The sequence below is a fragment of the Pistacia vera genome, unplaced genomic scaffold (genome assembly GCF_008641045.1).
Source record: "Pistacia vera cultivar Batoury unplaced genomic scaffold, PisVer_v2 Contig293, whole genome shotgun sequence".
Classification (NCBI taxonomy): domain Eukaryota; kingdom Viridiplantae; phylum Streptophyta; class Magnoliopsida; order Sapindales; family Anacardiaceae; genus Pistacia; species Pistacia vera.
The window spans coordinates 132,794-155,844 of NW_022196105.1; the positions used below are offsets into that span (position 1 = coordinate 132,794).

General features: G+C 32.3%; 3 protein-coding genes and 1 pseudogene across 3 annotated transcripts; 1 reads left to right on the forward strand and 3 right to left on the reverse strand.

Moving 5' to 3' along the window:
* Positions 1 to 9,477: 9,477 nt before the first annotated feature.
* Positions 9,478 to 11,159, reverse strand: LOC116135008 (transcription factor MUTE). The gene is made up of 3 exons (XM_031420701.1): positions 11,019 to 11,159; positions 10,549 to 10,944; positions 9,478 to 9,608 (listed from the first exon to the last, which is right to left on the reverse strand). The coding sequence occupies exons 1-3, from the start codon at positions 11,112 to 11,114 to the stop codon at positions 9,516 to 9,518; spliced, it is 585 nt and encodes a 194-aa protein (XP_031276561.1). The 5' UTR covers positions 11,115 to 11,159; the 3' UTR covers positions 9,478 to 9,515.
* Positions 11,160 to 13,327: 2,168 nt separating this feature from the next.
* On the reverse strand, positions 13,328 to 17,369 carry LOC116135034 (dual specificity protein phosphatase 1B). The gene is made up of 5 exons (XM_031420739.1): positions 16,304 to 17,369; positions 15,854 to 16,017; positions 15,595 to 15,730; positions 15,189 to 15,309; positions 13,328 to 13,665 (listed from the first exon to the last, which is right to left on the reverse strand). The coding sequence occupies exons 2-5, from the start codon at positions 15,869 to 15,871 to the stop codon at positions 13,506 to 13,508; spliced, it is 435 nt and encodes a 144-aa protein (XP_031276599.1). The 5' UTR covers positions 15,872 to 16,017; positions 16,304 to 17,369; the 3' UTR covers positions 13,328 to 13,505.
* LOC116135049 lies at positions 16,849 to 19,474 on the reverse strand (annotated as a pseudogene).
* Positions 19,475 to 20,671: 1,197 nt separating this feature from the next.
* On the forward strand, positions 20,672 to 21,619 carry LOC116135050 (protein FAR-RED IMPAIRED RESPONSE 1-like). The gene has a single exon (XM_031420755.1). It carries the CDS (start codon positions 20,672 to 20,674, stop codon positions 21,617 to 21,619), a length of 948 nt encoding a protein of 315 aa, XP_031276615.1.
* Positions 21,620 to 23,051: the final 1,432 nt, after the last annotated feature.

The following is a 23,051-nucleotide window of genomic DNA, read 5'->3' on the forward strand; positions in this document are numbered from 1 at the left end:
AAATTATGTAATGCCTTATATCACGGAACACATTTGTTCAATTTTCTTGTGGTAGTAATGTTACATCACTTTGAAAAATACTCATCTATCTATAGGTTTAGAGAGAGTGGAAATCTTAATATTAGTTAAAATGAATCTCTATAATTCATCGTACTTTTAAGCCCATGTCACGAGTTAATAGTAACTTTTTCTAAATAATTGAAGGGATGGAAAAGATATTTTTTTTATTTAACGCAACAAATGAAAAGGGTGTTGTTTTTTAGAGACGAATAATTGAATTAGATTGGAAATGGAAGCGTTAAGTCACAATCGAAGGGATTGGTTTTATTAGCAATAAGTAGGGTCCATATAATTGATATAAATCCAAAGTGGAGTATAAGAGAAGCGTAAGACCCACTTAATTTCTTTCTTATATTATAGTTAAAATTACATGCATATCTACATTTTGACTCTTGTGCATGATTTGATTTTTCTATAGACTTGACATTTACTGCACCTTCTGTTTCTATTTGTATTTGCAGAAGATTTCCATGTGACTAATTATGATTAATTATATAAATAGTGTTAGTGTAGGTCATGATGAGTAGAGATGGGGAAATGTGGGAGAGAATGATGGGTTAGAGTTGGGTTAAAGATGATTAAGGTATCTAAATTAAATAAAAAATCATTTCATCACGTGACTTTGATTTTCGAGATAGTATTAATGCTAAATAAATAATCATTATTATACATACTTTTGTTTTAATTTCGCATTTTTCTGCTTTTAGTTTTTTTTTTTTTTCAACTCAAACTCTTCCTAAATTAAAACAATTAGATGTTAAAATGTATTATGGATCTTCAAGGTCTTTGTAAAATTCATATTATAATATAATTATTCATTGTGTATTATATAATATAAGTGAATGTACAATATTTATTTATGAAAGGATGTTAATAGAAGAATTAAGAGTAGGTGGGAGTGGGATAGTATTGAGAAAGAAGAGGAATTATGTTAGGTCGGGTAGGTAGGGGGCCAAGATAGTGGAAGAGTGAGAAGTGTGTGTAATAATGCGGGGGTGGACATACCATGGCACATAGTGGAATGCAAGCTGCAGAGTTATATGTATAATATTAATAATAATACTGCAAATTAATTAATTAAGTACAGTCTACTCTATTGCTACTACTTTATATTATATGATTAAATCTAGTATAAACCACTTATTATTGTTGCTTATGCACTTTATTATTAATGTCCAAAACCTACTTTCATTTTTTTTTTTTATATCTATCTTATATTATAAACACTTCTCAGTTGATAACATTAATAAATTTGATGATATATTTATATATTCACTTCACTTGTCTGCCTTTATTACACTTGGTTTTCTTTTTCTGTATTGAAATGTCTTGGACCATTTAAACCAGATATTACACATCTTTCTTTACTTGAGCCAAATCTTAAGAAAGCTTCAGCTTAACTTTAGAAAGATTTTTTATTTGTAATATTATTTAAGATTAATTTCAAGAATTATTTAATATTTAAAGTATGATTTATATATTAAAGAATCTGGTATGGATATACAAAATAAACCTTTTTCTAATAGCTTAAATTTGATTAAGATAGAATTATGATAACTGTGTGGAAGTATTTAGGTGTAAAGTTTAGCTTGATGTTGATCAACATCAAGAGTTATAAAGAATGGATAAGACTTTTAAATCAGGGTTGAAATTTGAATGACCAATAAATAGTGATATGTCCACTTCGCAGAAAACAAAGTTTATGACAATCATTCAAGTGTCTTTAATTGTTTTAGTAAAGTAGTGCTCTCAGTTTTAATTTGGTAGAGAGCGATTTGAACAAGTTAATTAAATTCCTAATAAGTTAAAATGAAAAAGAGAGATTATGATATGTTTCACGCTTTTTTTGGTAAACATCAACCTACTACATATATATCTTTAATAATTTCAATTAATGGAAAGAAATCAGGTTGCTATCAATTGCATGCATGCAGAAAATTAGTTTCCTATTCTGCCCATATTATCTAATTAATCAACTCAGTGAAAGAATAGAAACACCAAGAGATTTGTTTGGTTTGGTACTCAAGAATGTTTGTTCTTTTCGTTGACCTTCTAGATTCGAATTCCCAAGCTTGCCAAGCTCGTTTGCACTCCTAATGCGAATCATTTTGGGGTCATCTATAGTATTTGTGACTAGTTCGAACACCTCGATTAAAAACAAAAAATTGTAAGTAAGGGAAGGTGATGTTTTAGCGAAAGAAAGTTTATGTCAGATATTAATTAATTATCCCTGATGTTGGGGATCATGAAACCCTAGGAATGTTTTTGAGTAAGAATAGGGACCTTTGTTAAAATTAATTACCTCATACCCCAAATTTATCTTACGAAGGAAAAAAAAAATTGGTAATTTACAGAATATCTTATGAAGATACTATTACAAATTCCAATAGGGTGTTGGAGTTTGTGCAAGCTGCAGCCTCAAACACTGACTTATACAAACCTCATATCATATTTAAGCAAGTTTGATTGCAGAGCAGAGCAGCATAAACATAAACATAAACATAAACAATAACAAATAGTAGCACTTACACAAATTTAATAAAGAAATGGAATTAACATAAAAGTCAAAATTAAGAATTCTACATTCAAAGAGCACAAGAATCAAGAGAGTTTTAGCAGTAAATCACATGGGAGAGGGGACATAGAGGTTTAGCAGTTTTTAGCTAGCCTTGGGGTTCGATCGCCGGTTGGCAATGGCCTATTTATATTATTATTATTATAATGTTTTCATTTTCAACTCCAATTCCTATGTGTTTTTATTTATATAAATAGGACATTTTTCCAAGGAGAGTAGGCTGTGACTGTGTATGTTTTTTTTGGGTTTTCAACTAATTTTTGGTCTGTTTGGTTCACTATTGGGATAGCTTTTAGAATAGTTTTTTTTTTTTTGGAAAAATTGAAATGAGTAGTATTCTAATCAGTTTTTTTTTAATAGTATTTTCTTAATATATTTAAATTATTTTTAACTTCTTAAGTTTGTTAATTTAATTAAACACTCCTACCAATAAAAATTTATAAATTAATAAAAATACCATCATCTATCCACATTTACTAGATTCTGACCACCACCGTCGGAAGGTGGTCAGAATCTGTCGTAATGACACATTATTGGCCATATCCAACAACGACCAAACGACGGTCAAATCTTGACCGTCGTAAACAACCAAAAGATCTGGCCAGATCTAGTGGCAATAGATTTGACTTTTTTCAACCAGATCTACGGTCAACGCACTATTGATCATATCCAGTCGATAGTACACCATTATAACAAATTCTGACTACCTTTCGATGGTGGTGGTCAGAATCTGACAAATATGGATATTTTTGTCAATTTATAAACCTTTAATATTGGGAGTGTTTAATTAAACAATAATACTATACTTACCAAAAAATCTTACAAAGATTTTTATACAAAGTGAGATAACAAAAAAATGAATAGAAGAATGAAATAAAAAGTTAAATTCATTAAATTCACTCTTCCATTCGTTTTTTATCATATCACTTTATATCACTTTATACGAAGATCTTTGTAAATTTTTTTTATAAACGTAGTATTATTCTTAATTAAATTAATAATTTAAGAGGTTAAAAATAATTTAAATATTTTAAATTGAATTAAATAATATTATATTTTGAAAGGAACTTTGAAAACCGAAATAAATCTGCATTTGGATAGGAACTGTAATAAATGACTTAAAAGGTTGGATTCTAAAAACTGAAAAAATATAGGATAGGCCTCTTTGATCCTAAATCGATTCCCAAGGATTCTGTGTATGTTACTGTCACAGTGTCACTCGCTTTCATTTTTATCATCCATCATAATTCATTCATTCATTCGTTCTTTCAAATAATACGCTCTACCCAGAATTAGGATTACCCACTTAACTCTGACACTCGCTTTTATTTAATTAATGCCCTTCTACCTAACTTATCCCATTTCATAAAAAATCCTCGTTAATTTCGTTGCCATCTTCATTTCTTCGTCCCAACTAAATTCAATATATATACAACTAACTATGTTATTGGTTTTGTTGTATGCTGACCATCAAACAATGCCCCTGGATTTGATCCATTACTCATTAATTTATATACTTTGATAGCAATGGTCACTATAATTAAATTATTAAATAAAGTTTTAGACGAGGACCGACATATTCCCTGAATTCAGTCTTATACGCATATTAGACAATTAGTTCATTACAGAATTCTAAATTTGAACCATGGCTCCAATTTTGTAGCATATGCATAACACACTTATATACTTTCTCACTGAATACTAAGTGGAACGCATATTGACTTACAGTAACATTATTATTATTATTATTATTCTCCTTTTAATTTAGGTTTACAGATTGTTTAATTTAATAGAATATAGAAATGAAATCGAGATTAGCGTCTTGTTTGTAGATATAGGTTTAAGTCTACTGCTTGTGAAAACAGCTTCATTTCAAAGCCATACTTACAGGGACAGCTATTGCTCTAAAAACAGTGCCTGCATTTCACTAAGCACAATCCTCAATATTTACTGTTCATACAGACAGACAATATCAATACATGCAGTTACTTTTCAACCATTCTATTAAAATACCCACCAATTACAAAGCCCTGAGTCTGAGTTTTTAATATATTCTTACTTTGCAGGTTTTTCTTTTGGCTGATTACAATTCGTGACAGAGATTTCACACCCTAAATAGACAAATCTTGTGAAAGATATTCTACCCAACAGGCAAGAACAGTACACCCCACCTTCTCAACATGTTATAGGCTATAGCTCTCCCTCACGGAATTCGATATTTCTCTCTTTTACCCCTTTTTTTCTCCTTAATCTCAAATCGGGCACCATGGTTTGTCTGAAATTCATGAACAAATCCAAAGTCAAAAAGAAAAGTGTAAAGCGATAGATGAAGAAGAAGATCTGGAGTTTGCTCAATTTCAAAAAATGGAAGGGTGAAAGTAAACAAAAAAAGAATAGAGAATGTGGGAGGCGAAGAAGAAAAACGGCAGTGCCAGTAAAACAGTGAAAAAAGTTTAAAAAACAAAAAAGAAAAGTAAAAGGTTAAAAAAAAAGGGGGAATCTTGTAGGGTGAAGATTAAGATAGAGAGGGGCCCGCAGGAGGCATCACGCCTCATAATGGCAGTGTCTGGGTTTGGGTGTGGGTGTGGGTGATGGGTCTGGGTTTGGGAGGAGCGGCGTTCATTTGGATTGCATGGGTGAGAGTGAGGTCAGAATAGAAATAGTGTGAGTTTGGTCAAACCTTTTTGGCATATTGCTTTTGATTATAATAATAATTTAATTAATTAATTAATGGGGCACAAAATTCGTGCTGTTTATATTTGTCGCTGTTACTGGAGTTTGAGTGGTTGTAATGTTACTTGAGAGGTGTGCCATGAACATGAATGAATATGTATTCTACCTATCTTTTATTCTTTTCTTTTTTCCTTTTTTAATTCTAATTTAACCTTTTATTTTAAATATTTTTAAAATACACAAAAAATATCTATGTATTGAAATAAACGTATAAAAAGATAATTGGGTAAATATATATAAACTGTAATAATGTAAATCCTAAAGGGTAATAATAGTCTGTAACAACATGTGAATCTTTGGGGGTGATATTATAGCTTATATCCATCCGATAGTTCTAGGGTTTTAAGATTAATTCAGATGCATATAAGCTGGTCTGAACACCCTCAGTCATTAAAAAAAAAAAAAAAAAAAAAAGGGTTGAGTCTTGGTTATTTTTAAAACTTACGGGAGTAAAATGTTATTACACAAAACCTCAGGGGAGTTAATGTATCTAACTCTGCTTTTAATGTTGCTCTTGGTAAGACTTAAGAGTTCTTTTCCGCCCAGTAAGATAATGAGGGCATTAAACGAATGAGGCCCAAAAGACAATCCCTAAAATATGAAAAGACAAGGTAATTGATTTCAAATCTTACGAATATTCCCTTTCCCTTAATATTAGGGAAATAGTTACAAGCACCCACTAATGCTTTTGGAGCTGTCAAACATATGGGTGCAAATTTTTCAAATGAAATGAATGTCAAAAGACAATTTTAAAGCAATGATTGATTTGGGGGTCAAATTGATGTGTTAAACGGCGGTGCATTAACATTGTCAAATATTGCTGCGTTGGCTTTGGAAAACAGAAGCAAATCGCTATTGCTTTAATTTGAATCAAACTCATTTTCAATTCAATTATTAAGTTTAATCTCAAGATTCCGTTTCAGAAAAAACGTTGTATTTGTTTCTCAAAATTGGAATTGATTATGAAATATGAACTAGAATTTGGAAGTGGGCTCACCCTCACCTCGCCACATTCATCTTAATCAAATTTTAATCATGTCAAAGATCATCTAACCGTGTGGGGGCACATACACTTTAAATTTAATAATTATGAAAGGAGGATCCATCAAGTAGCAACTATGGGCCCCAGATTTAATTTTAATACAGTCAAGGAAACTTGAACAAATGAAAGTGTCCTGTTTCTGAATGTTTTTATTTATTTAGTGTAACATTCCTTTCAATGGGCCTAAAATTTGTTACAGCAAATTGACTTAATTGCGCCATTAATTGTTGGGAATGGTCATTGGAGTTATTTATTCTTACATTAAAAGAGGAAAACCAAAAATTATTTCTCAATGGTTGAAACTTTGGTTGGTACATGTATGTCCCTTCGCCCAATTATATAGGCGATTAGGCTTAAATTAAGTTTTAGTGTTGATTTGAGGCCCATTCATTCGTTAAGTAAGTCTCATATTTGTTAATGATTTTAGTTATAAATTTATTATCAATCGAAATTTACTTTTTAAAATATTAGTAAAATAAGATCAAAGACCTAATGTTATTTTTAATCTTAAACTTTATAAACACAGTAAATTAATTTATAAAGCCACAAAAAAGAGGCACAGGCTATGACATAAGGATGGTCTAAAGCCCGATTTTTAGGCTCGAGTAACCATAGTTCGGCCCAAACGTTGGAAAACATACAAAAGGCCCCGGCCAGACTTGAATGTATTAATCAACTCATACTATACGTTATAAAAATAAAATATACTTATTTTATACATATTAATAAGTATTATTTAGTACTTTAAAATTATATATATATTGTTGGTACAAAATTAATTACCAAGCAACGAGATTCAATCGACCTTGCCAATATCAGAATTGATGTGTGCGTGATTAGTGATAAACTGATAATCAGCGACAAATATGAATGAAATTGACTAAAAACAAAGAGATTTTTAAAGTGGTTCGGCCAGGTTAACAGCCTACGTCCACTGTGTTTTTGTATTTGCTGTGAGAGTTTACAATGCAATACTTATATGAGATTCCTAGGAAAATTTACTTAGAACAATTCCCCAGCCCCCCTGAAAATAAGTTATGATGGGTTTATGCAGCATCCATTTATATGATAGAGTTGAGATAAGATTCAAAATGTAAGATTAAGAAGTTGCATAATCTTTGACTACCTTAGTTGAAATCTAAGTCAATCTGAATTTCATTATTCTAAATTGAGCCAATCTAAATATTTTATCTCTTAATGAGGAATTATTTTCTCCAGATTTCATGCACAACATATATATATGAAAAGTAATAGAGACACCGAGAGTAGTGCACCGAATGATGTAGCGAAATCTTGATCATCGATTAATATTAAGTTATAATTAATCGACGGTTAGAATTGAGCCACGTCATTTAGTGCATAAATTCAGTGTACCATTCTCAGTGTCTGTAACATTACTTATATATATATATATATCGAAAATGTTTAACACAAATTAATTAATAGTAAAAGTGTAAAACCCGAATGGGTTGGCTCGAATATTTAAAAATGAAACGTAATCCTAACATAGGGTGACCAGGGTTTTGACATTGCTAATAGAATTATCAGGAATTCTCACCTTTAGTCATGACAACCAAGCAAGGTTAGTTTAGAGAGAGGAGAAAACAAGAAAGTTCAAACAAATATTTGGTGGTTAAATAATTCAACACCCGCTAAACAAACTAATCCTTTTATATATACGGACAAAATGCTTGGTGATATTCCCATTATAAATGCTTTTACTATTTTAATTTTCAAAATGTCAAGGCCTAGATAAAGGGCAGAATTAGTTATAAAATCAGGTGACTTAACCTAATTTTCCTTAATGAAATATATCTATAACAAAAATAACCAGAATATGCTAGACTATCAAGTGTAGCATGGTTTGGTATAGTCCAGTATGCTTTAATTAGATTATCAAACTATATTATTAAATAAATTAGGTTGTCAAACTATACTATTAAATGTTAAATTCGAGCTAGACTATTAAGTCTATACTCTAGTGTTACATATTAGTTACATATATACCATTTGTTGTTTCATTAATCGTATAATTGGTAAGTCATTAGATTTTATGGTTCAATTTGTACTTTAAATAAAGCCCGCATATTTTGAGAAATTATGATTATTGAGTTGGTTATATATGTCTAAACTCGTATTTTTATTGGCTCTTATAGGTTCTCTCTTCTGTCATTTTAGAGTATATGAAGGAATTAATCAATATTATGAGGGTTTTTAGTGTAGAAAAAATTTGTAAAAATATTGTATATAGATATAATTAAGTAATTTAATTCTTTATGAAATTATAAATAAAAAATATTACGAGTATAAGAATTACTTAATTATTTAGTGGGTTGGACTGACAAATTAATTAGGTGGATTCTAATTGGTGACACGTCTCACTAAAATATTTGGGCTGAGATTTCTTGTAAACTCGAAGTTGGAAAGGGCTTTTATTTGGGCCCTCAATTTTAGTAACAGTCATGTCAATGAAAGAAGGTATGAAATATGAATATCTTTCAAACTAAAAATTAGTTGACTTCATGACCATGCATGAGCTCAGGACCTCAGGTAGCATAACAATTTTTTTTTTTTTTTTTTGAGTAAACCTGGTAATTACCTTTCCTGCGAACCGAAGATAAGACTCCTTAGGTTTAACTAACCCTAATAGTAATAGGGTTTGCCATCCGACAACAAAAGGAGATCGATAAATTTTCTTTTTGCTTTTATATATGTTGCATTGTTAACTTTATTTTGTGAGTTAGAAACCTAGCTATTTGTATAATATGGAAGAAAGGGTGACTACCCTGAATTAACCTCAACTTCATCTTACAAATGCATATAGGATTCATTTGATATTTTACTAAATATTGTTACTTAATTATAGTTTTGAATACTAGATAGTAAAATGACATTCACTGATTTACTGAAGAGCGTATACAGATGATAATCATACAGTAATACTGTTATAACATGCAGTGAGGATATGTAGTGTAGTGAACTATATATATTCCATTGATTCATAATATGGTATTATATAAAACCATATTATTTTTTATGCCAAGACATTATTATATTTCATGTCCCATATTTATATATTAGCAGGCATGCATAAAAAGCAAACTATTATATCTCGTGGGTGTAAACAACATTGGGAAAGAAGCTTTGTTGAACTTCAAGTGCCAGTTCCTCCAAGCTCAGCTGACATTCCAACCCTATCTGTAACAACAATTGATTAATTAATAACAGAATCATTAAACAAGAGAATTTTTACATGTACACATACATATGTTTACAAATTCATGATCATCAAGAAATGTATTGCAATTATAAGATCAGTACATAATAACCATTAAAATCATGCAATATATATATGGCAAAAGAAAAAAGAGCATGCTTTTAAAAATATCCCATAATTCAGTTTAATCTAACAGGAAAAATTCTCATATCAAATAAATCCTTCTCTTCATAAACGTGAAATCAAATGACAGTATATCGTTAACTGTTTTAGGATAAAAAAAAACTAAATACAATCTCAAGTATGCTACCTACTAATGATAAGTTAACTCAAGAATAGAAAAATGATAAAAGAAAAGAAGTTGTATGTGATAACCTAAATTTTGACGAGTCTAGTAGTTTATGAATTTGATCCTGTTAGCTACTTAAATGTATTTAAATGCATTCTCAGTCACTTAACTTTACATAAAGTAATCTCGAACTGTCATAAGTCATAACCATTTCTTAAATTGTGCTAGCAATGTTAACGGGAATGTTAAGTACCATTATCTCCCAGATGATGCCATATATTTAGTCATGTATTATTCTAATGTGGGGATCGATTAAAACTGTGATCACACAGTTGCATCTTGTTCCCCTTGCCTCTGTCCTTCGGTAAAAAATGGATAGTTTACTTTGGTGCAATTGCTTTATCATTTAAAGGTACAATCTATAGAATTGATACATATTTGCTTATTAGAATTTGAAAGGCATGGTTCCAAGTTTGCACTAGTTTCTTAAATGAGGATGACTGTTTTCAATTAGTAAAAATGGTGATTGACTGTCTAATAAATAATCGATCTTTTAGCTCATAAAATAAGAACCATGAAATATCGATATACCTTTTTCTTTCATCTTGAATAAATGGTTTAATGATATATACCTTGATGACAAAGGAGTATAGAACAGTGTCCTCCATGCTACTGATGTTGAGATGAAGAACCTCAAATGAAAGTTTCTCCAATACACTGACTATCTTCACAATTTGACCCGGTATTCTCCTCGCTATTACTTTGAGCATGACGTTGGATCCTGAGATCTTTGCTTCCACATCTGCAACAGAAGAGTTGCAGCATGCTCCTAGTTCCTTAAAATTCTCAATTCCAAAAGGGGTATGAACATGATCACCCGATTGAGGAGTTTGCACTAGTGGTCTTGGACTAGGACCAGGGCTAGGGCTTAAACTCTTCCTTTGTTTCTTCGACTCCAAAGCTTGCAGAACTTGATGCAGCTCCTTGATAAATTCTATCACACCACCTATTATCGATGCTTGGTCCCCCTAAACAACGAAAGATTTAATCAAAACTAACGCCAGAGATCAGAAAGAAAGAGAGAGAAGGATTTTTAATTTACCCTTTTGATGTAGAAACACGGGGTTAAAGAACGCAAAACCTTGAGGTGGTCATTCATCTGTCTTCTTCTGTTTCTCTCCACAGCGATGTGAGACATGTTTTGGTTTGACAAAAAGAAGCAATAAACCCTAATTCTAATTTGTTTTCTTTTATTCTCTTACGTGTCTCAGCCTGTCTTCGATCTCTTACACAAACTTATCAAGTGTTGTGTATTTATAGGCGACGATGTAAAGAGAGATAAGCCCAAGGTAGCTACTTTCTTGATTGATATTAAATGCTTTATGTTGTAGTCCCGTGAGGTATTCGTTACTCTCTTCCACTCTCTCTCTCTTGTAGATATTACGTCTCACGTTTATTATCTTGGGTCAATTACATACCCGCGTGAGTTAAAAATAGCAACAAGTTTCCTCTCTTCAACTTTTATCTTTCCTATGTAGGCATATATAATCCACTCCTTCATCAGTTTCATCAGAAAGTTTAATTTCAGTGGGCGGATTCCACGTTATTATATGGTATCCGTACTGTAAAAAATATTTATAACGTATATTGTCTTCTTAATTCCAATGTGTTTAGATTGCCTTTGGAAATGAATTCCTTGAATACTTTTTTTGCAGTATATTCAAGTGTCTCAGTGATTTAACAATACGACTCACCTGGAGTATTTATTTATGTTTTCAGTATCACTTTGTTTAATTTGTTTATTGTCTAATAATGTGAAGACAAAAACAAGTTAATGTATTCTGTGTGTAAGATTTATTAGTAGTCATAAAAAGGAAGTGCGTGTATAAGATACACATAATTTACGTGGGTTTTTGAGAAGTTCAGTTACTGACATGGCTGGCCTGTGTCTGTGGTGTGTAATTGTGATGCATAGATAAGTTTATTGCCTTTTAAGCGATATAGAAATTTGAGAGATTGTCCACCATGTTTGGGGTAGCGGGAGGCTGCATAATCTCATTCAATTTTTGTCAAGCATGGATCTTGGACTGTTGGCATAAGCTAACTTTCAATTGGCCGATTGATGAAGACAGAATTATGGTTATACTGATGATCAGAGCCGTCAATTCAATACTTCTTGTAAGGGTTTTAGTACATAAGCTAACCTATCCATTATGAAGATGACGATTTGCACAGCTAGCTGTAGTGGACAAGTCAAGGCATACCCAAAGTTTTGCAAATAACATATAACCCCATCGATCGCAATATATATTTGAAGAAAACAGCTTCGAAAGCTAGCCTTCGGAATTAAAAATAACACACTACTCATTTCATTGCTACACATGTACAAGATATGAAGGCTCATAAATCACAGGCTTATATATATATATATGCGACAATATATAGATGACAAGTTTTCCATCTTAAATTAAACACATGCAGACGACAAGTCTCATTTATAACATACATTTATATAACATGTCGTCCTCTCTCTCTCTCTCTCTCTCTCTCTCTCTCTCTCTCTCTCTCTATATATATATATATATATATATATATATAGAGTTAATTCAGAGTGAACGTAGCAATATTGCCATGGTAATATAGGGATAGTATGTAAATGTTATGCCCATATATATATGACCATTGTATTGCCTGTAAAGCAAAGTCCAACCATGGGTAATTAAGGAGCATATTGGAGTATGCATTTAGCTGATAAAGCTACTCATAATTTGAAAATTAATCAGTTTTCCTAAAAACATTCAATAAAACTGTAGACAACCAGTATTCTCCAGCAACTTCTGTGTGATTTAGTAGTTCCCAAGGCGATGAGTTTTGTCATATTGGTACACATTAGACATGGCATTATGAACATGTGTGCTTCTTAATGTTACATTATGCTATTATAATTTAAGTCATATTACGTTATGTTATTTTGCTGGTTAATTGGTTTCTATTATCGCCCTGTAGATTGGCATGACCCTCCCTATTCAAAGTTGTCAAGACGGAGTTTAATTAAAGATCAATTAACCGTGTAAATAAGTAAGGAAAATGTTACTTTTACAATATTTTTTCATAAACTTTCTCTTCCAATCCCGACGTGCAATTGGTTAGTTTTGTGATGAGTTCCATCTGATAAATTACAACTAATCAATTGCAAACTGCTATGTTAGGATTATGAGAGAAAGTTTGTAAGAAGATATTATATGTGTAACATTACTCAATACTGCTCGTTCATTGTTGTAATAAACAGTAAACACTATGTAATTGATTCCCTCTTTTAAAGCCTATCTGTGAGTTAAAAGTTATGCCGCTCTGCCCTCTCTCCCTCTCCAGAAAGGAGGCTGGCTTGAAGAAGTAATAGCCACAGTTGTATAAAATAAGAGACATTGTGCTGGAACTACTATTACTGCAGCAAGTTATCGACATTTTCATCAAGCAGAACAATATTTAACTCTACATTTAAACGTAAGAATTTGGCCTCTTCAACTCAATATGCGGATAATATTGCAGCTGAGAAGCAAAAACTTGAGTAAATATTAACTTGTAACAATCAATTTGATGCACCTTGAAGGTTTTGTTCAAACTGCTGCAGTTGTGACATAAAACCATAATTTGGATCTGCCTGTTGTCGTTTGCTCTTCACATGTTCTAGAGCTTGAGATAGCCTCATACCATGCTTTTTCATCAGATAAGCAACCACAATAGTCACACTGCAACAAAGAGAAGAGAATATAAAAATCTAGCATAATCTTCGAAATTTCAATGATGTTAACAGCGAGATATGATTTCTTTTAAACATGCTCTGGAAGTTTCAGTATACTGAAAATTTATATAAAGATTACCATTTTTTTTAAAGAATCAGTTAGAATTTAACCCCTGTACAAAAGTGATCCCCCGAAATCTCTGGCTGTTTGTCACACTTTTTGAAAAATGTTATTACAAAAAAATGTTTTAAGTTGAGTTGAGTTGAATCAATTCAAATTGGATTTGAATCTGAAAATGTATTTGGTAAAATATCTGAAAATGTGTTTGATAAAGTATCTGAAAATTATATTACAGTTAGATAAAATGTTGAATAGTTGTTTGATACATTTTTTTGAAAAAGGATTTTAAGTCAGAATAGTTGTTTGGTACATTTTCTGAAAAATATTTTAGATTATTTTTTTAACCTCCTATATTTGTTAATTTAGCTAAACATCGCCACAATAAAACTTTAAAAATTAACTAAAGCACCCCAGTCGCCCAAGAGGACAGTCGGCCGTCGGCCACCACTGTTGGACAGCAGCCGACAGTTGTTAGAGAAGCGCACGACTGGTTGGACCTCACTGGTTGTGCGTCGATATGGCCATTTTCGGTCAGATCTATGACCATCGTTAATGGCCAGATCCACCATGGATTTAGTTGAAAACGGTCATATCGATCGACGATGGTGGTCTTGGGTGGATTAATTTTTAGATTGGAAAGAGAGAAAAATGAGAAAGAGAGAAAGAAAAATGTTTTTAGTTGAATAAATTTGGATAATCTAAAAACAAATCCCGCCCTCTTTTCAGTTTTAGACAAAAAATATCTTATTTTCAGATTGGATTGGCCCAATAAGTAAACAAACACATATCTTATTTTTTAATCTAAATATGATAATAGAATAATGATCCAGAATAATGTAACAAACATGATTTCTAATTTTTCTTCTTTTGGGTAGTTATAAAACTCATTCCTCTTAGCACAAATGCAAAGTCTTAGTAAGCTACGATATTGATAGAAAAGAAACAAATCAATTGTAATCATAAAACAGCACCTTCCTAGGGATTAGGTCCTGAAAGTGATCATGTTGTGCAAAAAAGCAGGAAGGACTATATTAAGATGCCTCCTAAGATCTTGGTCCAATAAGACCACCACTGGTATTGAACTTTTTGTACACAACTGTTTGGGCAACATATCTTTGAAGCACACCTGAATCCTATTGATTATAATGACTTCAGAAGTTAGATTTCCACACCTCTTTACTACATTTTCTATGATAATCCTGATATAGAACTTATCGAAATCAGTGGGCACAATTTCAAACCCTCAATACAGACAATTCACAGAATGTTTACATAATATGCTTTTTTGCTTTTAATTTTTAGAGGAGAAATGAGTCATCAACACTAGACAGTGAATATTTCAATGAAAATTTTTCAATAGCAGATGATCCCTAGTTAGACAGTAACATAGATAGCGAAAGAAATATTACCTTCTGGATATTCCCATAAGGCAATGAACCAGCACACCACCACCCAGTCTTTTTGCTTCATCAATAAAATTGAAACACTCATCAAAGTACAGCATCAAGTTTGTGTCGTCTCGGTCCATCACTGCCTCAATTAACAACAAAGACCATTCAATTAAGATAAATTCCAATACTAACCAGTGTTAGTAAGATCTACATCAAAATTCACAGGTTCAAGACATTAGACATCTCATAAGATGGGAAAAACAAAATTACTTCTAGGTAAAACCAAAAGTGAAGGACGTTTTATATCTGAAAATATAAGAGAACACTTGAAATTCCCACAAGGTCGCTATATGCTGCGTGGATTCAATCATAAAGATATGATGAAATTGAAATTTTCACACCCGTGACAGAGAAACTGCCATACCTTCTATAGTTTTATATACAAACTCATCTGGAAATGGTGGTTCCCCTAAATCAGCCACAGTTAATATGTGTGTAACATTAGAGCTTTTCAGTGCATCCTTGTTATTTGCATCTAGAAAAGAACCCAAGAACAGAACCTGACATATTGAAGGGAATCATAACAAATAGCCTCAGATACAGAAACCCGGCAAAGAAACAGAATACTGAACAGAAAAATAAATTTAAGCGCCAATAAATAAGCAAAATCATAATTATATTACCTCCTCAATTTGGCACATAACATTCTTTTCTTCAAGGTATCTTGGTGCATTTTTACTTGCCGCTTTACTGCTATCAGATCCTAATCCAAGTTAATCCATAGCCAATAAGAAAAGTCATCTGGTTCTCTTCTTTTGATTGAAATCAGAAACTCAGAAATATAATCCTAAATAACAAAGACTAATATATGAGGTTTAACATGGGTTTAATCAAAACCAAGAAGATTCTCGACAGAAATCTAACAGAAACAACATTAACAGTCCTAAGAAGATCAAAACTATATCAGTTACCCAACGTCTGGGTAAATCAGATTACTCTGTTTAACACTATTCAACGTTGTTTCTTGGATTGCTTTCCGATATTTGGATAATTAATTGTAAAAAAAAAAAATCTTCAAAACGAAGTAGGACAGGAAAAAAACGGAAAAAAAAAAAGAAAAAAGAAAAAATCACCAGGAATCCAGTAAAGTTGATCAGTTCTAGTATGAGCTGAATGGAATCAATTATTATGCAGATCTTAACGGCTTTAAATTTGGGCTACAATTCTTTTGTTCTTAAGTTACGAGTAAGGGCAATCTTGTACCAACAACACGTTTCACAATTTTCTCTCACACTTTTCTATTTGTCAATACAATAATTTACTTTACAAAATTGCAGTTGATAAATAGTAAATTGACACGACAGATTGTGAGAGAAAGTAGATGAAGATGTGTAAGTAACATTTTTGTATGAGTAAATATAGGCAACAAACACTTCTTCACTAATTTTTCTCACAAACCACATGGTAGCCTGTAATGATTAAGATATGACATCTCGCAAAGAATAGTGAAACCCATAACGAGTCGATCAATTTCGAATTAACACGCATATTTATGAAAGAAAATTAATGAAAATTTTGGGAGAGACCTATGTTGCTCTTACATTATTATTTTTTAAATCGTGCGTAGTTGTGAAAACGCTCAATAAATACATTCAGTCTCGTTATCCATCAACACTCGTTAACGTCTCAAAAATGTGTCTTTGCTAAGCTTTGACGAGTTCGACACTGGAAATCACAGACAATAACAAGAATAATCAGGTCTATCCTTCACTTATCATATTTTAAACCAGTTATAATATGAGAATAGTCCACATTCCAACATGCTTATGAACAAATTGCAGTGTCATCTATTGAATGTTGGCCACCAAGTGACCAAGATCTTCTTATCATATTCATTGGCTGTGCAACAAATCGTATCATGTAAAAACATATTTGTAAAACAAATTGTTACAAATGATAAATTTTCTTTGAAAGTAGAAATAGTTCACAAAAATAAATTTTGGCGAATAATAGTAGCATCATTTGACAATCCCAAGTCATATGCAATCAAATAAGTATAATTTACAATGATTGCTTAAGTTTTATAATGGAAGTTTTCTATTCTATTCTATTTGTACCAAGTACTTTCTTTTTCGGAGTTGGAGATTTCAGGACCATAAAACATTGATAATGCCTCTCTGATGCTTCATGTAGTATTAGTTCAAGTGATGTTACCTTGAAGACATTTCTCAAACTCCTGCAGCTGTAAATAAAACCAGCATTTGGTGCAGCCCGAGGCCGTCTGCTTTTAACATGTTCCAGAGCTTGGGATAGACTCATGCCATGCTTTTTCATGAGAAGCTAAACTATAGTTACACTGCAATACAAAACAAATCAATTAGTTGACTTCAACCCAGTTCAGAATAAAATTGTCCACATTCCAGTTCATGGATCTACAAGGAAAGGAATATCACCTTCTGGATCTTCCCACAAGCAATGAACAAACACACACACCCTTTCTTTTAGCTTCGTCAATAAAATCGATACACTCATCAAAGTATTGGGATAAATTTGTATCTTCTTTGTCACTAACTATTCACAAAGAACACGCAAAATTATAATGGATCCTAGAGATTGAAGCCAAATATAGCTGAAGATAAAGATAAGCATAAATAATTTGGCCCAAAACATGTTAAGCATCAATAAACATATATTATAATATTTCAAGACATAGCAACATTTACAAAATGGATAGGAGGCAATCATAATACAGCAATGCAAGGAACAAACTATGGAGCATAAAAGCAATATCTTTTTTTTTTTTTTTTTTCCCTCAAGAACTGCAATGAACAGTTGTTCATGGTTAAATGACGAGAATTCTAGAACTTCAAGGAAATGTTCATTCAGAAGGGAAATAAAGTTTTACACCAGATTTAAAAAAAAAAAAATACCATACCTCCAACAACTTTATACGCAAAATCACGTGGATGTGCAGGAGACAACGAATTAGCCACAGTAAGATGTGTGTGATATTCCTGCTTTTCAGTGCATCTTTGTTACTAGCTGCTCACAAACCCAAGAAGAGACCCTATGGAGTTAAAAAGAATCATATCTAACCAAACTCAGTTAATATTTTTTGGCTCAATTGAAACAAATTCCAGCAAGTTGTTAATCTTATAGAAACAACAAACATACAAGGTTGAAAGATAATATCAGTTAATTACCGGTTCAATTTCACAAGGAATTGTCTTCTCTCAAGCATGTGTTTAAATTCAAAACTCTCAAAAGTTTTGCTATTTGATTACGAAAGGGATCATCAATCTGATCCATCACCGTTAAAAAAAACTCTTCAACTCCTATTTCCTTTAACTGTTAAGATGGGTAGAACCTGCAATAAATTGAGTTTATCTACATTATAACAAGCTCAAAACACGAGGAACACCAGATAGCACAGGAATTTAGATTTAGATTTAGATTTAGATTTCAAGAATAATGCATGAGATTGAACACGGAGGGTGAACATCCTAAAAAAGCAAATGTATTCTCATAAATTGGTAAAGTTATACAGCTGAAAATTTTCATCAACACGAAAATGAATTATTCTAAATACATTCATAGTTTGATCAAATTATAAACAAAACTACCATTTCCAACTAAAATAATTTTAAAGAATCCAAGATTTAGCCATATAAAAATAAATAACTCAGGCTAACCTACATTAAAGTCTTGGCACATTGGTAAACAAACAAACAAAGAAAATCAAACTATATCCTCTACCTTAACCAGCATTTGTACATAAATCCATAGAAAAGGGGTCCGATTCTTCTGCAATGCTCAATAACCCCACTCGACTTTCAGTTAAAAAATAAAAGATAACTTTAAGAACTTTTCACCATTAAAACAATAATCAAACGGGCTATTCAATAAGCAAAATTGTCGAAGCAATCTAACAATATCAGCATTAACAGACCTAACATGGGCTATTTCAATAAAAGGTTCTATTTGAATCTGGAGGTTCTAGCTCCCTCAATTGAGCAAGAATTGCTTTCTTCTTTATTTAATATATAAATAGATCGAGGGAAGAAAACTTCTTCAAGCACGTCTGTAACAAGTGGTATCAGAGCCCAGGCACGGACCACCGAATTCAGAAACTTGAGCAATCGGTGAAAACTTTAGAAGCGGATCAACAAAAGTTTACGAAAACAATAATCAAACAGGGCTATTTCAATAAAGCAAAATTGTCGAATGCAACCTAACAATAGCAGCATTAACAGACCATAACCTGATCAAATTTGCAATACAAACCAGCGAGTTGGATTTCAAAGAATTCCAGAAAAAGGAAAAAAGAGATTAAACATTAATATATGTTTTCACAACGATGAGATGATAATTATAAAAATAAATAAAATAGAATATAATGTAGACTAACCAGGAAGTCTGAATTCGAGAATGAGTGGAAAAATTTTGATTTAACGATAAAGTTGTTGTTAAACAGTTATGCGCCGAAAGTGTGTTTGCGTGAATTGGCGTTGGTCCTTTCCGGGAATCATATTTAGCGGTCTAAAAGTCAGGCCTTAACACCCGGCGAATGTGTTCAACATTTGGGCCCAATTTTCAGCCCATGTTTTATAATAGGAACAATACTGGGCTTTAGGGTGCTGTTGTTTGAACTCCAATAGTCCAATTAAATTTCTATATAATTTTGATAATATTTGTAATTTAAAATTCAAAAGGATAAGACTCCCCAGCCCAGTCAGCCAGCTCTTATTCATAAAGCAACCGGCACTACCCAAGGTATACAAATTCAGTAAGTTCCCTCCAAAGACCCTAAAAAAAAAAAAAAAAAAAAATTTTCAAAATGAATAAAAACTCTTTGAAACTAAAAACATAAACCCGCCACTCACCAGCCGTGTATCTTCTACCACCAACACCGTGGGGCTGCCATCTTCCACCACTAGCATCAGTCGCTGTCGTACACACTAGCGCCGACCATATCTTCCGCCAGCATCGTCATTTTCATCTGCTGAACTTATAAAAAAATTGCTCTCAAAATAGAAACCCATAAGATTGAACCATCTTTTGCTTCATGGTATTATTTCTGTAGCTTTAAAACATCATCTAAGAACAATATAGGAGCTTGAGAGTCATGATAAAATGCTATAAATAAAAGCTAACTTGTTAACATCCGTTGCTTATGTTGTGGTTTGACAATTGCTAGACTATTTCATTGCAAAATAGTTTATTTGTCAATTTGTTTCTTTTTATTGCAGGTTGTGCTTTTTTGAACTTGGTCTTGGTGTTGTATCAAAGTTCCAAAGATGGAAGAGTGTAGTGAAAAAAATCCAGACAACTCTTCTTCTCATTTCAATGTTGTGGAGGTAATATTTTGTTGGTAATCTCTTTTTATTCATTAATATGATTTTAAATTTTTTATGGTATTGTTCCTATCCTTTTTGTTGTATTATTATATTTTAATTATGGCTATTATAATATCAATAAATTAAGATAATCATTTTGAAGAAATGGAAGATACAAGAAATGCAAAGGAGGAATGGGAGCCTAAGCCTGGAATGATTTTTGATTTGCTTGATAATCTTGTCCAACACTACAAAAGCTTTGGGAATAAAATGGGTTTCGAAGTTATTATACGATCTTCAAAGAAAGGATATGATGGAGAGGTGACAAATGCGACACTAGCATGTTCTTGTATTGGGAAGTCGTGCAGTAACCCCGTAAATGCTTTTAAAATGCATCTAGTGACAAAAACCGATTGTAAGGCTCAAATTGGTGCAACTGTATGTTCTGACGGCAAATGGAAAATATGTTCAGTTGTGTTTGATCATAACCATGAACTCAATAGTCCTACCAAAAGTAGATATTTCAAAAGCAATCGAATTATACAACCATATGTAAAAAGAAAGCTTGAAGTGAATGATAGGGCTGGCATTAGGCCAAATAAAAATTTCAATTCCATGTTAGTGGAAGCAGGCGATGCTGAGAATTTTCCTTTTCTACAGAAAGATTGTAGGAACTATATTGAAAAAGTTAGGAGGTTACGACTTGGTGTTGGAGATGCTTTCGCAATCCAAAAAGATTTTTTGAAAATGCAAAATGAGAATTCTAATTTCTTCTACATAATGGATTTAGATGAAGAAGGTCGATTAAAGAATGTTTTATGGGTGGATGCAAGAAGTACGGCTGCATTTAAAGAGTTCGATAATGTTGTGACATTTGACACTACATATGACCAACAGTATGATATGCCGTTTGGTGCTTTTGTTGGTATTGATCATTATGGTCATTCAATACTGTTAGGTTATGGGTTAATCTCCAACGAGGAAACAAAGACATTTGTATGGCTTTTTCAATCTTGGCTTGCATGTATGTTGAATTGTGCTTCTAAAGCAATAATCACTGATCAAGATAAGTTAATGCAAAATGCAATCGAGATTGTGTTCCCTGGTACATGATATAGATGGTGTTTGTGGTATATAATGAAGAAATTGCCGGAAAAACTTAGAGGTTATAGTTAATATGAACAGATTAAGTTTTTTTTTTCGCAAAATGCCATGTATGATTCATTGACATGTGAGGAGTTTGAAGAATGTTGGAATAGGTTCATTGATAGATACAACCTTCATGACAATGATTGGTTGCTTGGATTGTACAATGAAAGATGACGTTGGGTGCCAGCTTTTGTAAAAGATACTTTTTGGGCAGGTATGTCTACTACTCAACGCAGTGAAAGTATGCATGCATTCTTTGATGGATATGTTAATTCAAAAACCACTTTAAAACAGTTTGTTGAACAATATGAGAATGCATTGTGTGACAAAGTGGAAAAAGAAAGGGAGTCTGATTTTAAATCTTTCAAATCATGGATCCCTTGCATAACCACATGCTATGGAGAAACAATTCCAAGATGCATATACCATTGCAAAATTCAAAGAGTTTCAATAAGAGCTAGCTGCCAAGGTCTATTGTGATTTATCTTCTTTCAAAGAGATTGGTTCCTATATGGAATCTATAATAGAAGAAGATGTTTTGGTTGGAGAGACTCACCGTCGTGTTCCTTTTGTGGTTTGCTTTGATGAAGCAACTTGTGATGTTCGTTGCAATTGTTGATTGTTTGAGTTTAGAGGAATTTTATGTCGACATGCAATTGTGGTATTGATTCGTAAGCAAATTTCTCATGTACCAGAAAAGTACGTTTTAAGACGATGGAGGAAAAATATAAACAGACACCATACCAAGGTTAAGATAAGTTATAATAGTTGGAGCACCAATCTTGACGGACAACGATTTGATGAGTTGTCTAGTTTATTCAGCGCTGTAGCAGATTTGGCATCAAGCAATGAGGATGATTGTAATATGGTGAAAGAAATGATCAATGATATGAAGAATAAATTGATGTCAAATAAAAGTTTCGGGATTGATAAAAGACCAAACATGTCAGGTAATAGTAGAATGATTTGTGAAGGCGGTGATGATACTTTGAAAAAAGGGAGTAGTAATATTCTTACTCTACGAGCTGTTCGCAGCAAAGGTCATCCCCCATTCAAAAGAAAACAATCGAAGGTTGAAAAAATTGTTCGTAAAGTAAAAGGGAAGAAATTGCGACAACAAGAAGTTGCTATGAGTTCGAGTCTTGGTCTCACACTTGGATTTAATCAAGCAACTCAGGTATGTAATTCATTTATGTTTCTTTGTCTAAGTTGATGTTTACATGTGAATTGTAGAAATGTATGCAGCCCAAGATTGTTATTTTAGAATAACATGTGGTTGAGTTCTTGTTGTATGTTCCACAGGGATCAAAAGAACTGGAGTTTTAGGAAGTTGGATGCTCATATTCATCAGCTGAAGGGCAGCAGCTCCAGGTGCTTATGATTCTTTAGTTTCTTA